A 15,989-nucleotide genomic window follows, 5' to 3' on the forward strand; every position below is an offset into this window, starting at 1 on the left:
TGTAACTTACTTATGAAATAATTGTTGTACAATTGTTTCTTATACATTTATTTTTCCTGAGATGTTAGACATATTATCCTTGTGGATTATATGCTACTTCTGAGGATAGATGCTTTAAAGTTATTATTTTATTTATGGAATATTTTTTTAAGATTTATTTCTGGTTTCATAAAAATTACGTGCAATAAACTTTTAATTATCCTCTGGTAAACTGCTCACAGATGTTAATTTCAAATTCTTTTAGAAAAAAAAATCTATAACAAAAAGAAATGTTTAAAAAATCATGATCATGGTTTTTAAGCAAAACAATAAATTTACAAGTATAGAAAAGCATTGTTTATTAAGTTGTAATTGTATGAGTATGCCCCTACTGTAATTAAAAGCTGTTGAAAGTATTTTGATGTTGATTTATGGTCTCTTTCAGTCACTTTGTAGATAATCTGTGGTTGCCTCATTCTCCTTTCTTGTCATTTAGTTCTGTACATAATTGGTTTACTTTTTTAACTTTTGCATTGTAAACAAATCAAAATCCAGTTTTGTAGACCTGGTATTTGTTCATATTAAACTTCAATGTGGCTAAAAAAGCTAATTTATATTTTATGAAGGGTCAAAATCTATAGTTGACTTTTGTTGAAAAAATAGATTCATGTTGATATTTAATTAGTTTAGTTATATTAATGTCCCATTGTAAAGCAACATTAAAGCTGTTTTGGGACGGACCTCGTAATTTTGAACGCGGTCAGATGACGAGGACAACACTTGAGTTGGCACCTCCATACCACATCACACCTGCGGGAGGATGTTTGGCCATGATGGATTTAATGTGCATCAAACCCCCTTACAGGACTGTTCTTCGGGGGAATCAGGATATTTAATTAGAAATGTCTTTTCTTTTATATCTGAATATGTAATTGAATTTATCTAAAACTTAGTTTATCATTCTGTTTTTAAGATCAAGAATTTAACATTAAAATGTTCTTTAAATAGGAAATTTAAAAACTAATTTCGTTATAAAAGAACAAGACATATATATATAATTATAAAATATTAGTTTAAAGAATTATCTGTTATTTCTTGCAAAAATAAAGTTAGTAATTTTTTTTCTTTATTGGTATTGATGCTTAATTGTCTGAGTATTTTAACAGCTAATGTCGTCTTGGTAAGCGTAAAAAGAAATAAATAAAAATGAACTGAATGAAGATTTTTCAATTTTTACACTATAGTTATTGCAAAATTTTTCTTGTAGGAATGACACAAGTACTATTTGAAATAAATTTTAATTAACTAATACTATAAAAATTACATCCAAAAAAATAAACATGGAGTTGTCCCATACACACGCAAGGGAATTGCACACTGACTGAAAAAGACTTGAAACGTTCGTTTTGCAGTGTGAGGGGTTACCAGGAGCAGTGGTCGCCAAAGGCAGAGTTCGGTCATCCTATTTAGGGACACATTACAGTTCTGGTGATTAGAAAGAATTCTGGTTGCATTCTGATATAAACTACCAATGACATGTGATAATGCATTTTTTATTACTTAAATTAACATACTCTAATGTTTTTAAATAATAAAAAAAATCTATAAGAATAAAATATTATACAATCTGTTATACCTTTTTATATATATATAATATAATATTGAAGAATGAAAAGCATTATTAAAGAACTGCAAATAGAATTTTGATATTTATTTAATTAAAAGTTATTTTACTTTTTTCTTTATGCTGTGATGGTTATTTTTGTATGACTCTATTAATCTTCTTCCTTTAATTTTTAATTTATATATATATATATATATATATATATATATATATATATATATATATATATATGCTTGATGTTTTAATATGATCTCAATTATTTCTTTTGGTAGATTATAATTTTGCTCAAACTATGTGCGAGTACATCTTTTATGTAGAATATATCTGTTATTATTTTAAATTTATTTTATGATGCATCTTATTATTCTATATAATTTGAAGTTTTTTTGTCTGTTTTCTGGCATAAGTTAAATGAATTTAAATGTATCTGCAATCTTTCCAGTTTAACATATATATATCAGTAATTGAAATTTCTTTCTAAACATATAAGATTTTTATGTATGTTTGTATCATCTCCTTGAATATCTTGAAATACATATTATATAAATATATATCACAAATAATGCAATAAGGAAATGTATTGTTTGTGTTAATTGGTTGATCGTCTTGCTGTCCTTGTAAAAGAGATTGTTGTTATAAATTGAAAAAATTATCTTGGCAAGATTTCAAGTAACAATCTCTTTCGACAGAGATTTTAATCGAGCTTTAATGTACTTACGGCAGACAACTAAAATTTTTAGAAAAGGATAGAAATTTTAGGACATCAAATTGCCAAGTTTATTGCTTGTTTCTAGTTGTGAAGAAGCCACTTTGCAGAATCATAAAAATACTAGACATTTGTCAAAAACTTGTCTCTAAAATTGCCAAAAAAAAATTTTTGATATTATATATGAGATAGAAGATATGGTAAAAATGTTGATAACTTATATATGATTAAAATATTGATGCTATCATTTGGAAGAAAAAATCTTTACTTTTGGCAAAATGAGATAAACCTTGTGGATTTTGAAATAGGATGTATATAACTATTTAAGCAGATTCCTTTTAAAGAAACAGATTTGAATTACTTATTTAAAAAAGAGATTAAAATTAAAGTTAAATTAATTAAACTTCAAAAATTTACTGGTAATCAAAACTGAGAATTGTAAATAAATATTTTTTTAATATGAATTTTTAGATTTTGAATTTGTTTATACTAGTTTGATTTACTGTGAATTATTATTATTTGCATAAAAAGACATTTAGCTAAACTTCTGCTGGTTCAAGTAAGTGATCAAACTATTTATGTTTACTTACAAACTGCAATGAAAATAAATATATTTTTTTTTCATTTGTTACTTCTATGAATACAATCAAATAAACATTGGATTAAATAAGGTCATATAATTCTCTATTTAATAAATTTTAAAATCTGCCCGGAACATTGTTAGGTGATTCATAAGTATTTCTTCTCTCAGATTGGTTTGTTGAACTTCATAACAAAGAAGTATTTAAAACAACCATTAACCTTTTTTTTTTTTTTTTTTTTTTTCACCGTCACCTGAATAATTTCAATGAATTTTGAGATGGTTTCATTTTGGACTTCCTTTAACTATGTAATAAACTGATAAATCTTTATAGAAATGTACTTTGAATTGAAAAATTATTTAATCAAAAATTCTAAGTTGAAAGCTTTGTTAATAGTTTTTTATATATAATTTTTCTATTTTTAGTAAAATTGATAAGCGCAATGCAAAGAGAACTTTGTATTATGGTTTGATACATTTTGTAGTATAAAATATATCTTGTCTTTTATTCTATTATGTATATAAATTTCGGTGTGAATTTCCTTTATAGCTGCTCTTGTTTATGGCAGTCTTCAGTCAAAAACTCAAAGTGCTGTCATCAGTTACATATCGAATACAGTAATTAGAAAGGACTCTCATCATTGGTGTGATATATGTAACAAAGCGTTTAATCGAAAGGATAACCTAGAACGACATTTAAGAGTGCATACTGGAGAGAAACCATATAAGTGTACTTTTTGCTCTCGGCGGTTTACAAGTAATCAGTCTTTGAAATACCATCTTGTACAAACTCACAATGTTTTAGTATCATAAAGTGTTGTTATATATTTATTATACTATTAAAAATCAATGCATCCAACAATTTTAATGTAATATTACTGTTATAAATAAAAGACGATTACTTTTTTGAAAATCAACCAGAAAATAAAGATTTCCTATGTTCATAAATAGAGCTATACTTATAGTAGTTGAAGCTTAGTGTCAAAATTAGTGAAAACTAATCAGGTCTAAGTAATTTTGTGAAGGTTTAGTTATATAATCTTGGCAGAAGAATCACAGGAATAAGACTTGGAACAGGTTGCTTGCTTCCAGTGAAACGTCTTCTTTTTGATGTGGAAAGTTGTTAGTTCAGTTGGAAGATAACATATTTTTATAAATAAAACACTTACTGGGATGTTTCATACTGAGATCAATTTTTGTATTTCTTTGTGTAAAAGTGCATTGCATGTGTAAAAAGCTAGTGTAGTTTTTCTTTGATATTGTGGTGAAAGCTTATAAGCCAGTTAACAACTACGCTACACAAGCAATGGCTTTTGTATTATGGTCATGTTACTGGGCTGCGAACCACAAGTTCCCAGATTCTATCCCCACTCATACCAATTTGCCGCACTGGTGATCTCGGACGATGAACCTGCACCCTTTGTACAGCTATTGTGGCGCCATCTACCCACAGCAAACCAAAGTCGTCAAACTCACTTGACACAGCAACACAAAGTCGTCAGACTCACTTGACGCAGCAACAGCAACCACTCACCCACACAATCTCACTATAACGCTAGGTGCTACTCAAATGGGTACAGGCGCATTAGACTCAACAGCCATACCGTTCGTCTCACCTCCAACTCACTGGAGGGAGAGTTGTGGTGAAATCTTATAAGCCAGTTAACAGCTACGCTACACGAATAATTGCTTTTGTATTGTTGTCTTGTTACTGGGCTACGAACCACAAGGTCCCATGTTCTATCCTCGCTCCTAACAATCAGCCACAATATCCATTATCATACAATTTTCTGAACATCACAAATTGACTACTCTGACCTGCCCTGAAGCGTATAGATTAATCTGAATGATCGGACCACTGCACCATTAGCGAGAAGTGAGGTTGAGTCCTGAGACCATCACTGGCCACAATTTAATCCTTTCTACAGGAAGTGTGTCTCTTCATCGGTAGAGGAAAGTCAATCCCACAGCATTTCTGTACCCATCCAGGTGGCAAGAACCAACACCATACCAAAAGCTTCCCATCCTCGTATGTGAGGTCCCCCTCCCCAATGGGATTATCTTATGAACATATGTTTCATGACATTTTCATGTAATAAGTGTCAGCTTATCATAGAAATTGGCTGATGAGCTTCATAATCAGTATACTATCTCATATGACATTATGCTATTAGAGCTGCACTTGGCTATAAATCAAGAACAACACTTGTCATTGATGACTCCGGAAAAATTACCTTCACCTAACCCATAAATTTCTCTCATTTGATGATGAGTTTTGATTACCACTGTGTTCTGTATGTTCAGAAAATTTTCAAACCTATCCTTTCAATTTGCGAGAATAAAAATCAGTATTTTCAGGCAATGCAACTGCAAGAACAAATAGAGCAGGAAGTTCTGTTCATGTATTATATCAATGTTTTCAATCTTTCAAGCATTTATACTAAATACAATATATTGATAAAATCTATGGGAATTTTATTTTCTGAATAACCTTTATATAAGTTTGGAATACCTTTGAATTTGTCTGTTTCCTGTGATTACTGATACAATATTATTTCTCTTAATATTTGTATATGTCCTATAACCTTATTATTGTCTTAATTTTTTTATGATTTTTAAAAGATTGTAGCGACATCTTTTATTCTTATTTTGATTATTATGCACTTGTAATTTTGCTATAAAAATTTTAATGTTTTTCAAAATATTCCATTTATTAGTTGTAATAAATTTCAGTGTTAAGGATCTTTCCTGTTATTGGCTTTTCATTTCATTGTGTCAAAGCTTAACTGATTGTGCTGGTTTTAACAAAGGTTTTTCATTGAACAGATATATCTGTTTTATTTAAATTCTTATGTTTTGTATTTTGTTATTGTTTTTTTATTAACTACAAATCAAGCTGTTTCTCATGAAGCTTTGAAAGCAGATTTTATTTGATCAAATTTTATTTTCCAAAATTATTCCAATTTTTCCAAAATTATTATAATATTTTATTAGGAATGAAGTTTTGTTTTTAATTCCTACATTTTCCATCTATGCCTTTATATTATCTATTTATATTTTTATCTCCCCCCCCCTTACAGGGAAGTATTGTCCATATATTAGTAGGTCTGGCATTGATGCTGTTAATATGGGAATTGATCATAATCTATATATGATTATAGACAAACTTCATTCCTAAAAATACATTATCAGTTTATTGATCAGAAAAATTTTGAGAGGCAGACTGCTGTTATAGGTCGTCAAGTTCTTTCCAAATGCAAAAGTATCTCAAATAAATGAGGAGAAATATGCTGTCTTAGACATAATTGATCTTTAAAAATTCTTAGGCTGATGTTTTGCATTGAGAATTTTTTGTAATTGAAGGCTCTGGCTTGTGAGATAAATTTATCTGGAAATTAGCTGCTTATATATTCATCAAAATTTTTATATTTGAATTAATAATAGATAAATTTTAATGTTTAATTTTAAATTTTTCTGTTTTTAAATATATTGTTTATATTTGATTATATTTAATTTAAATATATTATTATTTGATATATGTGTATATTTGAAAATTTTTATATTTTCTGCTCCTAGAAGTCTTTGGAATTTTTAGAAACAGCAGGATCATGCTGCTGATTATGATGCAGCAGGCATCACGATCAAATCTTTTGAACTACAAAATAATATATTTGCAACTATATTCTTTTTCCATTGACCCTATTTTGGTGCCTTTGGCAAGCAGTTAGTAATTAACTAGAATGTTTTCCTTAAGAACTGCATTGTACATCAGCTGAATATAGGGTACATGGATGTAGGGTTACAAATGAAAACATCTTTTTAATTATCTTAAATCATTTGTTAATTTCATATAATTTAATGAAAATAAATCAATTTATTTTATATTGCTTTCTATATATGATCGTGTCCTTTCTAGAAAGAATGGACCCATTTTAATCTCAAAGCAGTCTTGGTTCAAGATCGGAAGGTCACATATTGTGACTCATCATTGGTCCATTTTGCAAAAAGATGATTATATGTGTAAAATATAATCATTTTTTAATCATCTGTTAATATAATATAACCAAAAGAGGATTATAATTGTACATTAAATAAATCTTCCTAACATTCTTGTTGATGTCATCTAACAATAATTCAAAATTATGTGGATCATATAGTTTCAAACTTTGACTTTAATCCATCTAAACTAAGCAATTGTTTTCATGTTTACATATTTATTCAGATCATTGATGACAAATTTTTCAATGTTATTTTAAGTTTCCTTTTTTATATTACTCTATAGTGAATGTTTTCTTATTCATCAGATGTAATTATGGTTATTTTTGAACCATTCTGCTGATTCTGATTATCTTCATTATTAAAGAGGTCAATAATTATTATAATTCTTGCAATCCATTTATAAAATAAAAGTTTTTAATTTTATTTCTTTTTATTCTTAATATATTGATCAGCATAGTATTTTATATAAATAGGTTACAAAATTACTATTGGTTTCAAACTTATTCTGTGAGAATATATAAACATATTTGGTATTTTAATACATTTTTTAACAAAGTTTATATGTATTTATATATATGCCATTACACATACTTATCGCAACACTAATGGAATAATTTTACTTTAAATGAACATATTGTTATATTTCTTCCAGATAATATTTTTAAGTAAAAGTGCAGAAAAGCCTCATTGGTCACTTTATATAGTAAAAAACACAGAAAGTGAATCCTGCAGTGCTGAACAAAAGCTCATAGATCAGCCTACTTTATTAGATCCACTATGGCTTTCACAGCATTAATGAAACAAACAGATGTTGTTGACTTGTGACAAATGTGTTAATATGTTTCGTTTTATATATTGAATTTCTGTTTACTGTGCCAATACCTGATAGAAAATAGTTTAGTTTTTCGATAATTACATTCTATCTTTCTAATTTTAGTAATATTTCATGATGCAGCTTCTCCATTCAAAGAGCAGAAAAAAAGAAATACCAATACATCTGCAAAAGCTGAAGCCCTTGCCATGCATGATGCACCCGCTTCATTTCCATGTGAATTCTGCGGTAGAAAATTTGCCCTGAAAACTAATTTAAAACGTCATATACGAGTTCACACTGGAGAAAAACCTTTCAAATGTGATAGTTGCTTTCGGCTATTTTCAAGTAATCAGTCTCTGAAATATCATCGAATTCAAACCCATTTCAAGTCATCAGTTTAAACTTTTATCTTTTAATGAAAGATTATAATAATTAAGATTTGTGTTCTACCAAAAATTTGCTTATAAAGTATTTTCTGTTCTCTCTAATATCTAAGTTTAATGTTTAAAATTGGATTTTTGATTGAAAACTACCACTTTGATTGAAAACTACTATAAACTTTGATTCTTGTTCATTGTTTGGTTTATAGAAATTAATGAATCTAATAGAGTTTATATTTTTTCAAATAAGTTTTGTCCTGTTATTTCCTATTATTAGTTATTTTAGAGTAATTGTTAGTATTTCTTTATGTATTTTTGATGTACATTTGAAACAGGTTATGAAACATATTTTAAATATGAATACATCAATTTAAAGTCCAATTTTAAAACAGCACAGTTCTTTCCAAAACTTGTTTGAATTCTAAATAAAAACTTTCAGTTGAAGTAAATTTTGTTATATTGTCAAAATATAACAAATGCATTATTTGTTATATTCATTTATAATTTCTATCTGAGCCAGAAAATTGTTTTTTCTTTAAGTGAGAAAAGTATTATTAACGTGTAGCAAAACAATTTTTTTATGCAAATGTTTCTACTGTGATTTATTATTAGTTTGGGGAAAAACTCAAGTCATTAACTAAAGATAAAATATAAATTTTTTGATTTCATATCCTAGATTACTTGTATACCTTGTTTTAATAATTAATCTGTTAAGAAAAAAAGCTACAACTTCATTTTAAAAAATTAAATAATATCTAATTTCCTGTAATGTCATCGAAACAATTAAGTGTGCAGTAGTACTGGCATCGAAACAGTAGTATTACCATCTGGTATTTTGTATTATTTTTCTCGGTTTATGCAGCATGTTCATATTATATATATATATATATATTTAGATTATATTAAACTGGGTGCTGTATTGAAATGCTTTAATGTTTGGTAACAAAACTGATATCTAAAACTGTCTGATATATATATATTCTTTTTCATTTTTTTTAAATTTCAAATGAAAGAACGAATGACAATTTATGAGTATTCAACTCATTGACTAGATAGTAATTCTTATAATTTTTATTGTTTATTTATTGAGAATAGGTTTATGATTCACTTATATTACTTTCAATGTTGTAAATGTTGTTACTGTACTGTACAAAATATCTCAAGATTACAAAACTATTACAAATTGTAATTATTTTATTAAACTATATTTTCTTTAATCTCAGAGAAAAATATATGCAGCTAAATATATATGTTTATTTACAAACAGACAGTTAACTATTGTATGCAATTTTTGCTCAGTTTGTATTGTATATAAGGTACAGTGAAACATTCATTCTACTGCTCATGAAATAATAGAAATATATTGAGTAAAAGAATGTATATTCAAAATATTTTCGTTTTTTTATATATTGTATGCATATTATAAAATAATATTCACAGAGTGCATGGATTTTTGACAACTCTTAGTTTGCTTTAAAGAGGTAAAATATTTTTAAATGTTTGTTTTTGGAGTTAAATAAAAATTTTCAAATTCATTACAATAAAGTTAGTTTCAGTGTTTGTGGCATTTGGTAAAAAATCTGTTTTTGGTACATCAGTTCAGTTTATAATTGAAATATTTTGCTTTAAATACTGTTTTCTAATTGAAGGGTGTTTCTGTTTTTTAATAGTTGGTAGATTTTCATAGGAAGACTGCCTATTTCTATGATTCTCAGGACGAGACTTTGGGAAAATTTCTTCAGTTCTTTGCCAATCATAGTCCCTAACCATGACTGGTAAACAACCCAAAACCACCTACTAGAACCAAACTAACTAACCACCAACTAAATCAAAAACTAATTACAATAAACCCAAAATCACCCGTTATTTAAAAGTTTATATATATAATATGTGTACAGTGTTTTACCCATGTGAACAGATTAATTAGAGTAATTTTTCTTGGATTTTAATTACCTTGAAATATGTTATTCCAAATGTAAAAATCTCAGATGAGTTCGTAAATAAACCATCTAACTGAAAGAGGATGAAAATAATGGGTGTAATAAAGGCTGAAGTTTTTATTTCGCTATACCTTTCTTAATATTGAAGATAGAAAAATAGATCCGATTAGTCAGATTAGCTCCTCATTAAGACAAACAACTTTTGTATTTTAAGTTTTTCGGTAACTGCAATATCTTAAAAGTTAAAGGCTGAAATGTGATTTTCAACTCGTAATTTTAACTGTTTCTGACATCAAAAATTTGTTGCCAGAAAGTAACTTAGATGTAAAGGATTCTGCTTTTGCCTTTCAACTTGTTGAGAAGATTGCTTTTTAAACATTAAGCCTTTATTTTTTCATTTGTTTACATATTTATCATTTCATTTAAAGTAAATAATTCTAGATAATATCTGACAAATTTCTTCAGTAATAGAGGAGTTACAAAAGAAGAAACATTCTAGAAGCAGTTATGTATTTTTAAATAATGTAGTCCAGATGTGTGTTTATAGAATTTATATTCTGTATCATGTTATCTTTGTTTATGCTTCTTTAATTCTTGTATTTTATTAAATTTATTCAATATATTTAAATTTCATGTCCTAAAAAAAGAAAAATATCCTCATATGCATGTATTCACATTTGTAAAAAATAAAATACTTATTATGCATAAAGAGAGTAATTTTATAATGCATGAGGTTAAGATTTTTTCTCCTGTGAAATCCTTATTGGAAAAATGGTATTCAAAGGATTTTGTTGGTGTTTCAAATTTTGTATAGCTATTTTTTATAATTTAAAATGATGTTCATATACATTAAACTTAATATACTCATGAATGTCATCTTGTTTACACCACCATCATAGCGATTTTGTCCTAAAATTGATGTTTCCAATAAGTTTTTCTTAAATTTATGAATGTTTCTAAAAGCATTATTGAAGGTTTTCTGTTTATTTCTACTATTAATGGGTCTTCTTTTTATAATCATTTTGATATGATGAAGTTAGATTTATTTCATATTGTTTAGAAGATGATCAATTTATATTTGAAAATCGAATACTGAGTTTCCTAGAGTTGTCAATACCAAAACATTAATACTGTATTCTCCAGTAACTTTAATGATAATTGAACTTTTTTTTTTGTCTTATTAGAGTAGTATTAAAATTAATTCGTGTACAAAGACTGTGGGGGTGCAAGGTTATAACAAAAATTAATCATATTTCTTAGAATTGCATTTAGCAGCAATAAAGGCATGACACATAAGAATATGCTATTAGTTGAGGATATTATCTAATTAAATATTCCTTTATTTTATCAAATTATCTTTATCTTATAATTTTTAAAACAAATTTTTAAAAAAAAAAGAAATTGAGGAATTTATTTTCTTTGGCATATTACATTTGTTTTTAGCATTTTAAATGTATTATTGTAAGAATATTATTAAAAATAGCCTCTTGTTTCAAGTTTTATATTTTACTTTAATTCCTCATTTAAAAATATATCATGTTATATTTGTTCATTTATAGTATAATACTTTATTCCAATTTTTATTGTGAATTAATTGTTGTGCCACATTATTCGTGAGTTTTTTTTGTTTGTTTTTTTCATTATCTATCATTGATACTGATAATTCTGTTGTATGTTACTATGGCATTTTTACACAGCATTTTTTTTTATTATTATTATTGATTCAGATTTCAGCATGTTCTTTACTTCAACTTGTCATTCATAAAACTCTTATTTATGACAACTTTATCCATCTGTGTATTTAATTTCTATTGTCTGTCTGTCCTTTTAAGCAAAGTTCAACTGTAACACAGTGGTGTTAGATCTAAGAAACGAGCAGGGTTTATTTCTTTTAGATCTCATAAGTAAAAATCAGCTGTGAATTTAGAAAACTTATTTATGTTTCTGTGAAAAAGAATATGATGTATTAGTCGTGCTCTTTATTGTGTGTGTGTGTGTGTGTGTGTGTGTGTGTGTGTGTGTGTGTGTGTGTGTATTGTTTGTTTGCTTATATTGTGTGGATAAATTACAAAAAATGCTATTTTCTCTATGATAGATTTTCTGTACGTTTTAATCTTTGAATTCTTTTCATATCTATTAAAAATAATATGTTGTTTTAGACCTATTCGTTTTTCTTTATAATTAAGGTATTCTGTCATCAGTTTCTGATCCTATTTTGAAAAATTCGGATGACAAAACTTTACAGAAGCAAGGATTTTCTGACATAGATGCAATTACTCAATATAAGTGTTTATGTGAAGTAAAATTTAAAGCCCTAAGTAATTTTAAAATCCATCATCGTTATTGTCCATTTATTGAAAATAAAGGTAATGCATCTTCTTTAATAATTTCACAAATAACATTTAAACTGTAGAATTAATTACTTTTTCTTTAATTTGCTCTCGATTACAAATTTAATAATGTTACAAACCTGTAATGTTGCTTCCCTGTATAGTTAGTTTCATAATAAAGAACAGAGATTTATACTGAATCAATTATGCTGACTGTGATAATTTTTATGACAAAAATTAAATATTTTAAATATTCAAAAATCTTGATGGAATTCTTAATTGGGACTCCAGCTCCAGCATATATTCTTGAACATCCAATGCTATTTCAAAGGAACTATAAAAGCAAAGGAGCATAGGCATTTATCTCTAGCATGTTCTCTTTTATTGCTTTGTACTGTTAGGGTTGTTTAATAGTAATTTGTTGTTTATGTGTTGCTATTTACTACAAATGTTGTCTGTGTGTACTCTTCAACAGTATGCTGCTTCTCTGTGTTTAAAAAGAATCAAGTATCCTTTACTTAGGCTGTTGGAGTTTCAACATACACCCTCCAGGCTGATTTTTCCCCTCTCCTCTGATAACAATATATTTTAAATTAGTTAGCCAAGATTGCTTATAATTTTATTTTAACATATTTTATATGCACAATTGTTAGTTATAACTTTTCCCTTCCTATAAAGCAAATCTGACTCTGGTATTGGTCATATGTTTTTCCTCAACTAGTTTCCTGTGACTAATACCTAGTTATTTTGAGTCTTAGCACTCTTAAAGAATTCTAAATACTGTTTTTCTTCATCTTTTCCTTTTTGTTATTTTGAAACAAATTAATATAAAGGGTATAATTTCTTTAAAACAGTAAGTGTTTTACTGTTTTTCTTCCTCTTCTTTTCCTTTTTGTTATTTTGAAACAAAGTAATATGAAGAGTATAATTTCTTTAAAACAATGGGCCATGAAGAAAAATATTACTATGTATTAAATTAAATTGCATTAAAGCATTGCTCAGATTCATCGTTTTTTGTTTTTGTTTTTTCTCCCCACAAATATTTTGAATTACTATTAAATTTTGTTTCATTTCCATGATTTTGAAAGTTCTATTACTAAAAAAGTCATTCATATTTTAATAACAAAGATTTGTTAGGTTTTAAATAAAAGTTTTTATGATTTAAAAAGGCAATTTTTTAATTAACATATAATTTTTTAATGCTTGTGAGATAGTATTTGTCAAAATGGTATTTTTTTCATATGTTTGAAGCATAAATATTAACATAAGAGATCAGGTATTGTAGTTTATTCTTAATATTTGTTATTTTAATTATAATTCGAAAATTATGCTCTCTTATTTATCAAAATCCTGCTTATTTCATTTTTCAATAATCTGGCAGAGTAATAAAAAAAAATACCTCTCTGCTGTGAATATTATTTCTTAATTCTGTTTGTTAAAATATATATCTTTTACTGTTTTACATTCTTTTCATTTGTTTTTGACAAAGCATCAATTTATCTTACAAGTGGTAATTTTTCATCACATGACAAATTTCATCATAAGATTAAGTAAATTTAATTTTATTGCATTCCACTGACCTTTAATTCTACAAGTAATAAATAATCAAAAGTATTCAATTGAAGAAAAACTTATGGCATAATTGTTATTAGTCATTATAAATGATGATTATTTTAAATAAGAAGATGCTTTGTCTTGGGATTAAATTATTTTTTAAAGCTACAGTGAACGTGAATATGATTTTTTTTAACGAACTCTTTGATATTATTCTTTTCCCTAAATATATGTTTTGTTTCGTTTTATGCATAGTTTCTTTCGCATTTATTTTATTTGTTTTGCTTTGGTGTCTTAGTACTGCCATACATTTGGTGCCATACATAAAGTTTAATACTTAATTTGTCTTCTATATTCTTTTTTAATATTTAATATAAAATAGTTCATCTATTTTATATTAAAGCCATTAATTATTGTTATTTCTTATAATAGATACGAAATGTAAATTACATTTTTATCATAAGGAGAAAGTTAAAACACTAGAATGTAGTATATCTGTAAACTTCATATATTTCCAAACCTGTCAATTATTTCAGTAAAATTTCTTCTTCTCTTCTTTCCATGTCGCTATTATTATTCAGAACATTATTTTAGCTCAACATGTTGGGATCCCCTGAGTCGTGGGGCCCCAATGCATTACATCAGCCGCACTCCCCAGATGGCCGGCCCTGGTTGAAGGAACAAGGTTGAAGCTGGATACAACATTAGTAAAAAAGAAAAAAATGCATGCAAAAATTTCAGATCAGAACACTTGTTTTATTAACATTACTCTATGATTGCAGCTTGATGAAATTCAAGTAAAAGTTGCGCTCCAGTAGTAAGAATCGTTCTGTACTAATGCTTACTATTACAAAGTTAATAATTACTTGATATATATTCTATCAAAAGATTTTAAGATATTAATTAAAACAAAAACAAGTTGCATGTGGAACAGTTACTCTAAGCAATATCATACAAGAAGTTTTTAATGCAAACTTTAATTTGAAGCCAATTGAATCATTCAGATGGTAATATTTGGGATGCATAAATAAATATTTCATTGCATTGAAATTAAACAAACAGGTTATGTTAAAATCAATATGTCAACAAATTAAATACTTGATCTGATGAAATTAGTAAGCCAAATGGTTCTTAAAATAATTATTTTAGTAAAAAATATTGCTCATTTCTCCAAAAATGTTTTTCTTTTCTAGTTAAGTGATAAAGAAATATCATGGACTTTTTGACATTAAAAGATTGAACAATTTTTTATATTTAGAATAAGATGACATAATTGCTGAATTTGAAGAAGTTCGAATGATTTGTAATATTTTTTTTTATCTTTTGTGATATACTAATATAATTATGTAAAATATTCAATAGTTATATTGGTGATTAAAATGGATACATTGGACATGAATTTTCGTAACTATGCCTTTTTTAGCTTTTTTCTATTTTGCCATTTTCTGCCATGTCCAGCTGTATTAAAACTGCATTGTCTATAAGTAAGTATTTTTACACCCATGCAAATGAGGATATCTGCGATTCTGATCTTCGTCATGCATTCTGTACGTAAATATCGTATAGGAAACATCATTGGCATTAGTCGCATGCAAGATGCCACAAAATTCAGAGCTGCCTGACTTCCAAAAAGGCTAATTGTAGGACATCATAGAAATGGCCGATCCTTAAGGGGCATATGTATTGAATTAAACATTCCAAAAGCGACAGTGGTTTTTTGAATAAGAAGTGTAAAGTGAGTGGTGATTGTACGAATGTGCTTCGACCTGGCAGACCCACGAAACTAAGAGATAGGGCCCGACGAATACAACCTAAAGAAATTCGGAAAAACCGAAGGCACTCATTCTCCAGGAGTTCCAACAAGCATTCGAGACTGCTGTTTCGATAAATACCATCCTCAAGGAAGCACATTTGCTTGGTTCCTATGGTCGTACTGCCGCCCATAAACCTTTGATTACAAAATCCAACCGCGCTGCTCGATTGAAGTGGTGCAAGGCACGTCGAAATTGGACCGTAGATGAGTGGAAATAGGTTCTCTGGAGTGATGAATCAAGGTTCAATCTTTTACCTGTCAGATGGCAGA

The 15,989-nt window shown here is 27.5% G+C and overlaps 1 protein-coding gene across 1 annotated transcript in view; it reads left to right on the forward strand.

Annotated features, from left to right (window-relative positions):
- Positions 1–15,989, forward strand: part of LOC129975291 (zinc finger protein 62 homolog) — a 62,476-nt gene that overhangs the window by 25,135 nt on the left and 21,352 nt on the right. The window contains exons 5-6 of the mRNA XM_056088345.1: positions 3,432–3,646; positions 7,826–8,097. Of these exons, the coding sequence (XP_055944320.1) occupies positions 3,432–3,646; positions 7,826–8,097 (487 nt within the window). The remainder of the gene's footprint in view (positions 1–3,431; positions 3,647–7,825; positions 8,098–15,989) is intronic.

This window comes from Argiope bruennichi, chromosome 7, assembly GCF_947563725.1.
Source record: "Argiope bruennichi chromosome 7, qqArgBrue1.1, whole genome shotgun sequence".
Lineage (NCBI taxonomy): Eukaryota > Metazoa > Arthropoda > Arachnida > Araneae > Araneidae > Argiope > Argiope bruennichi.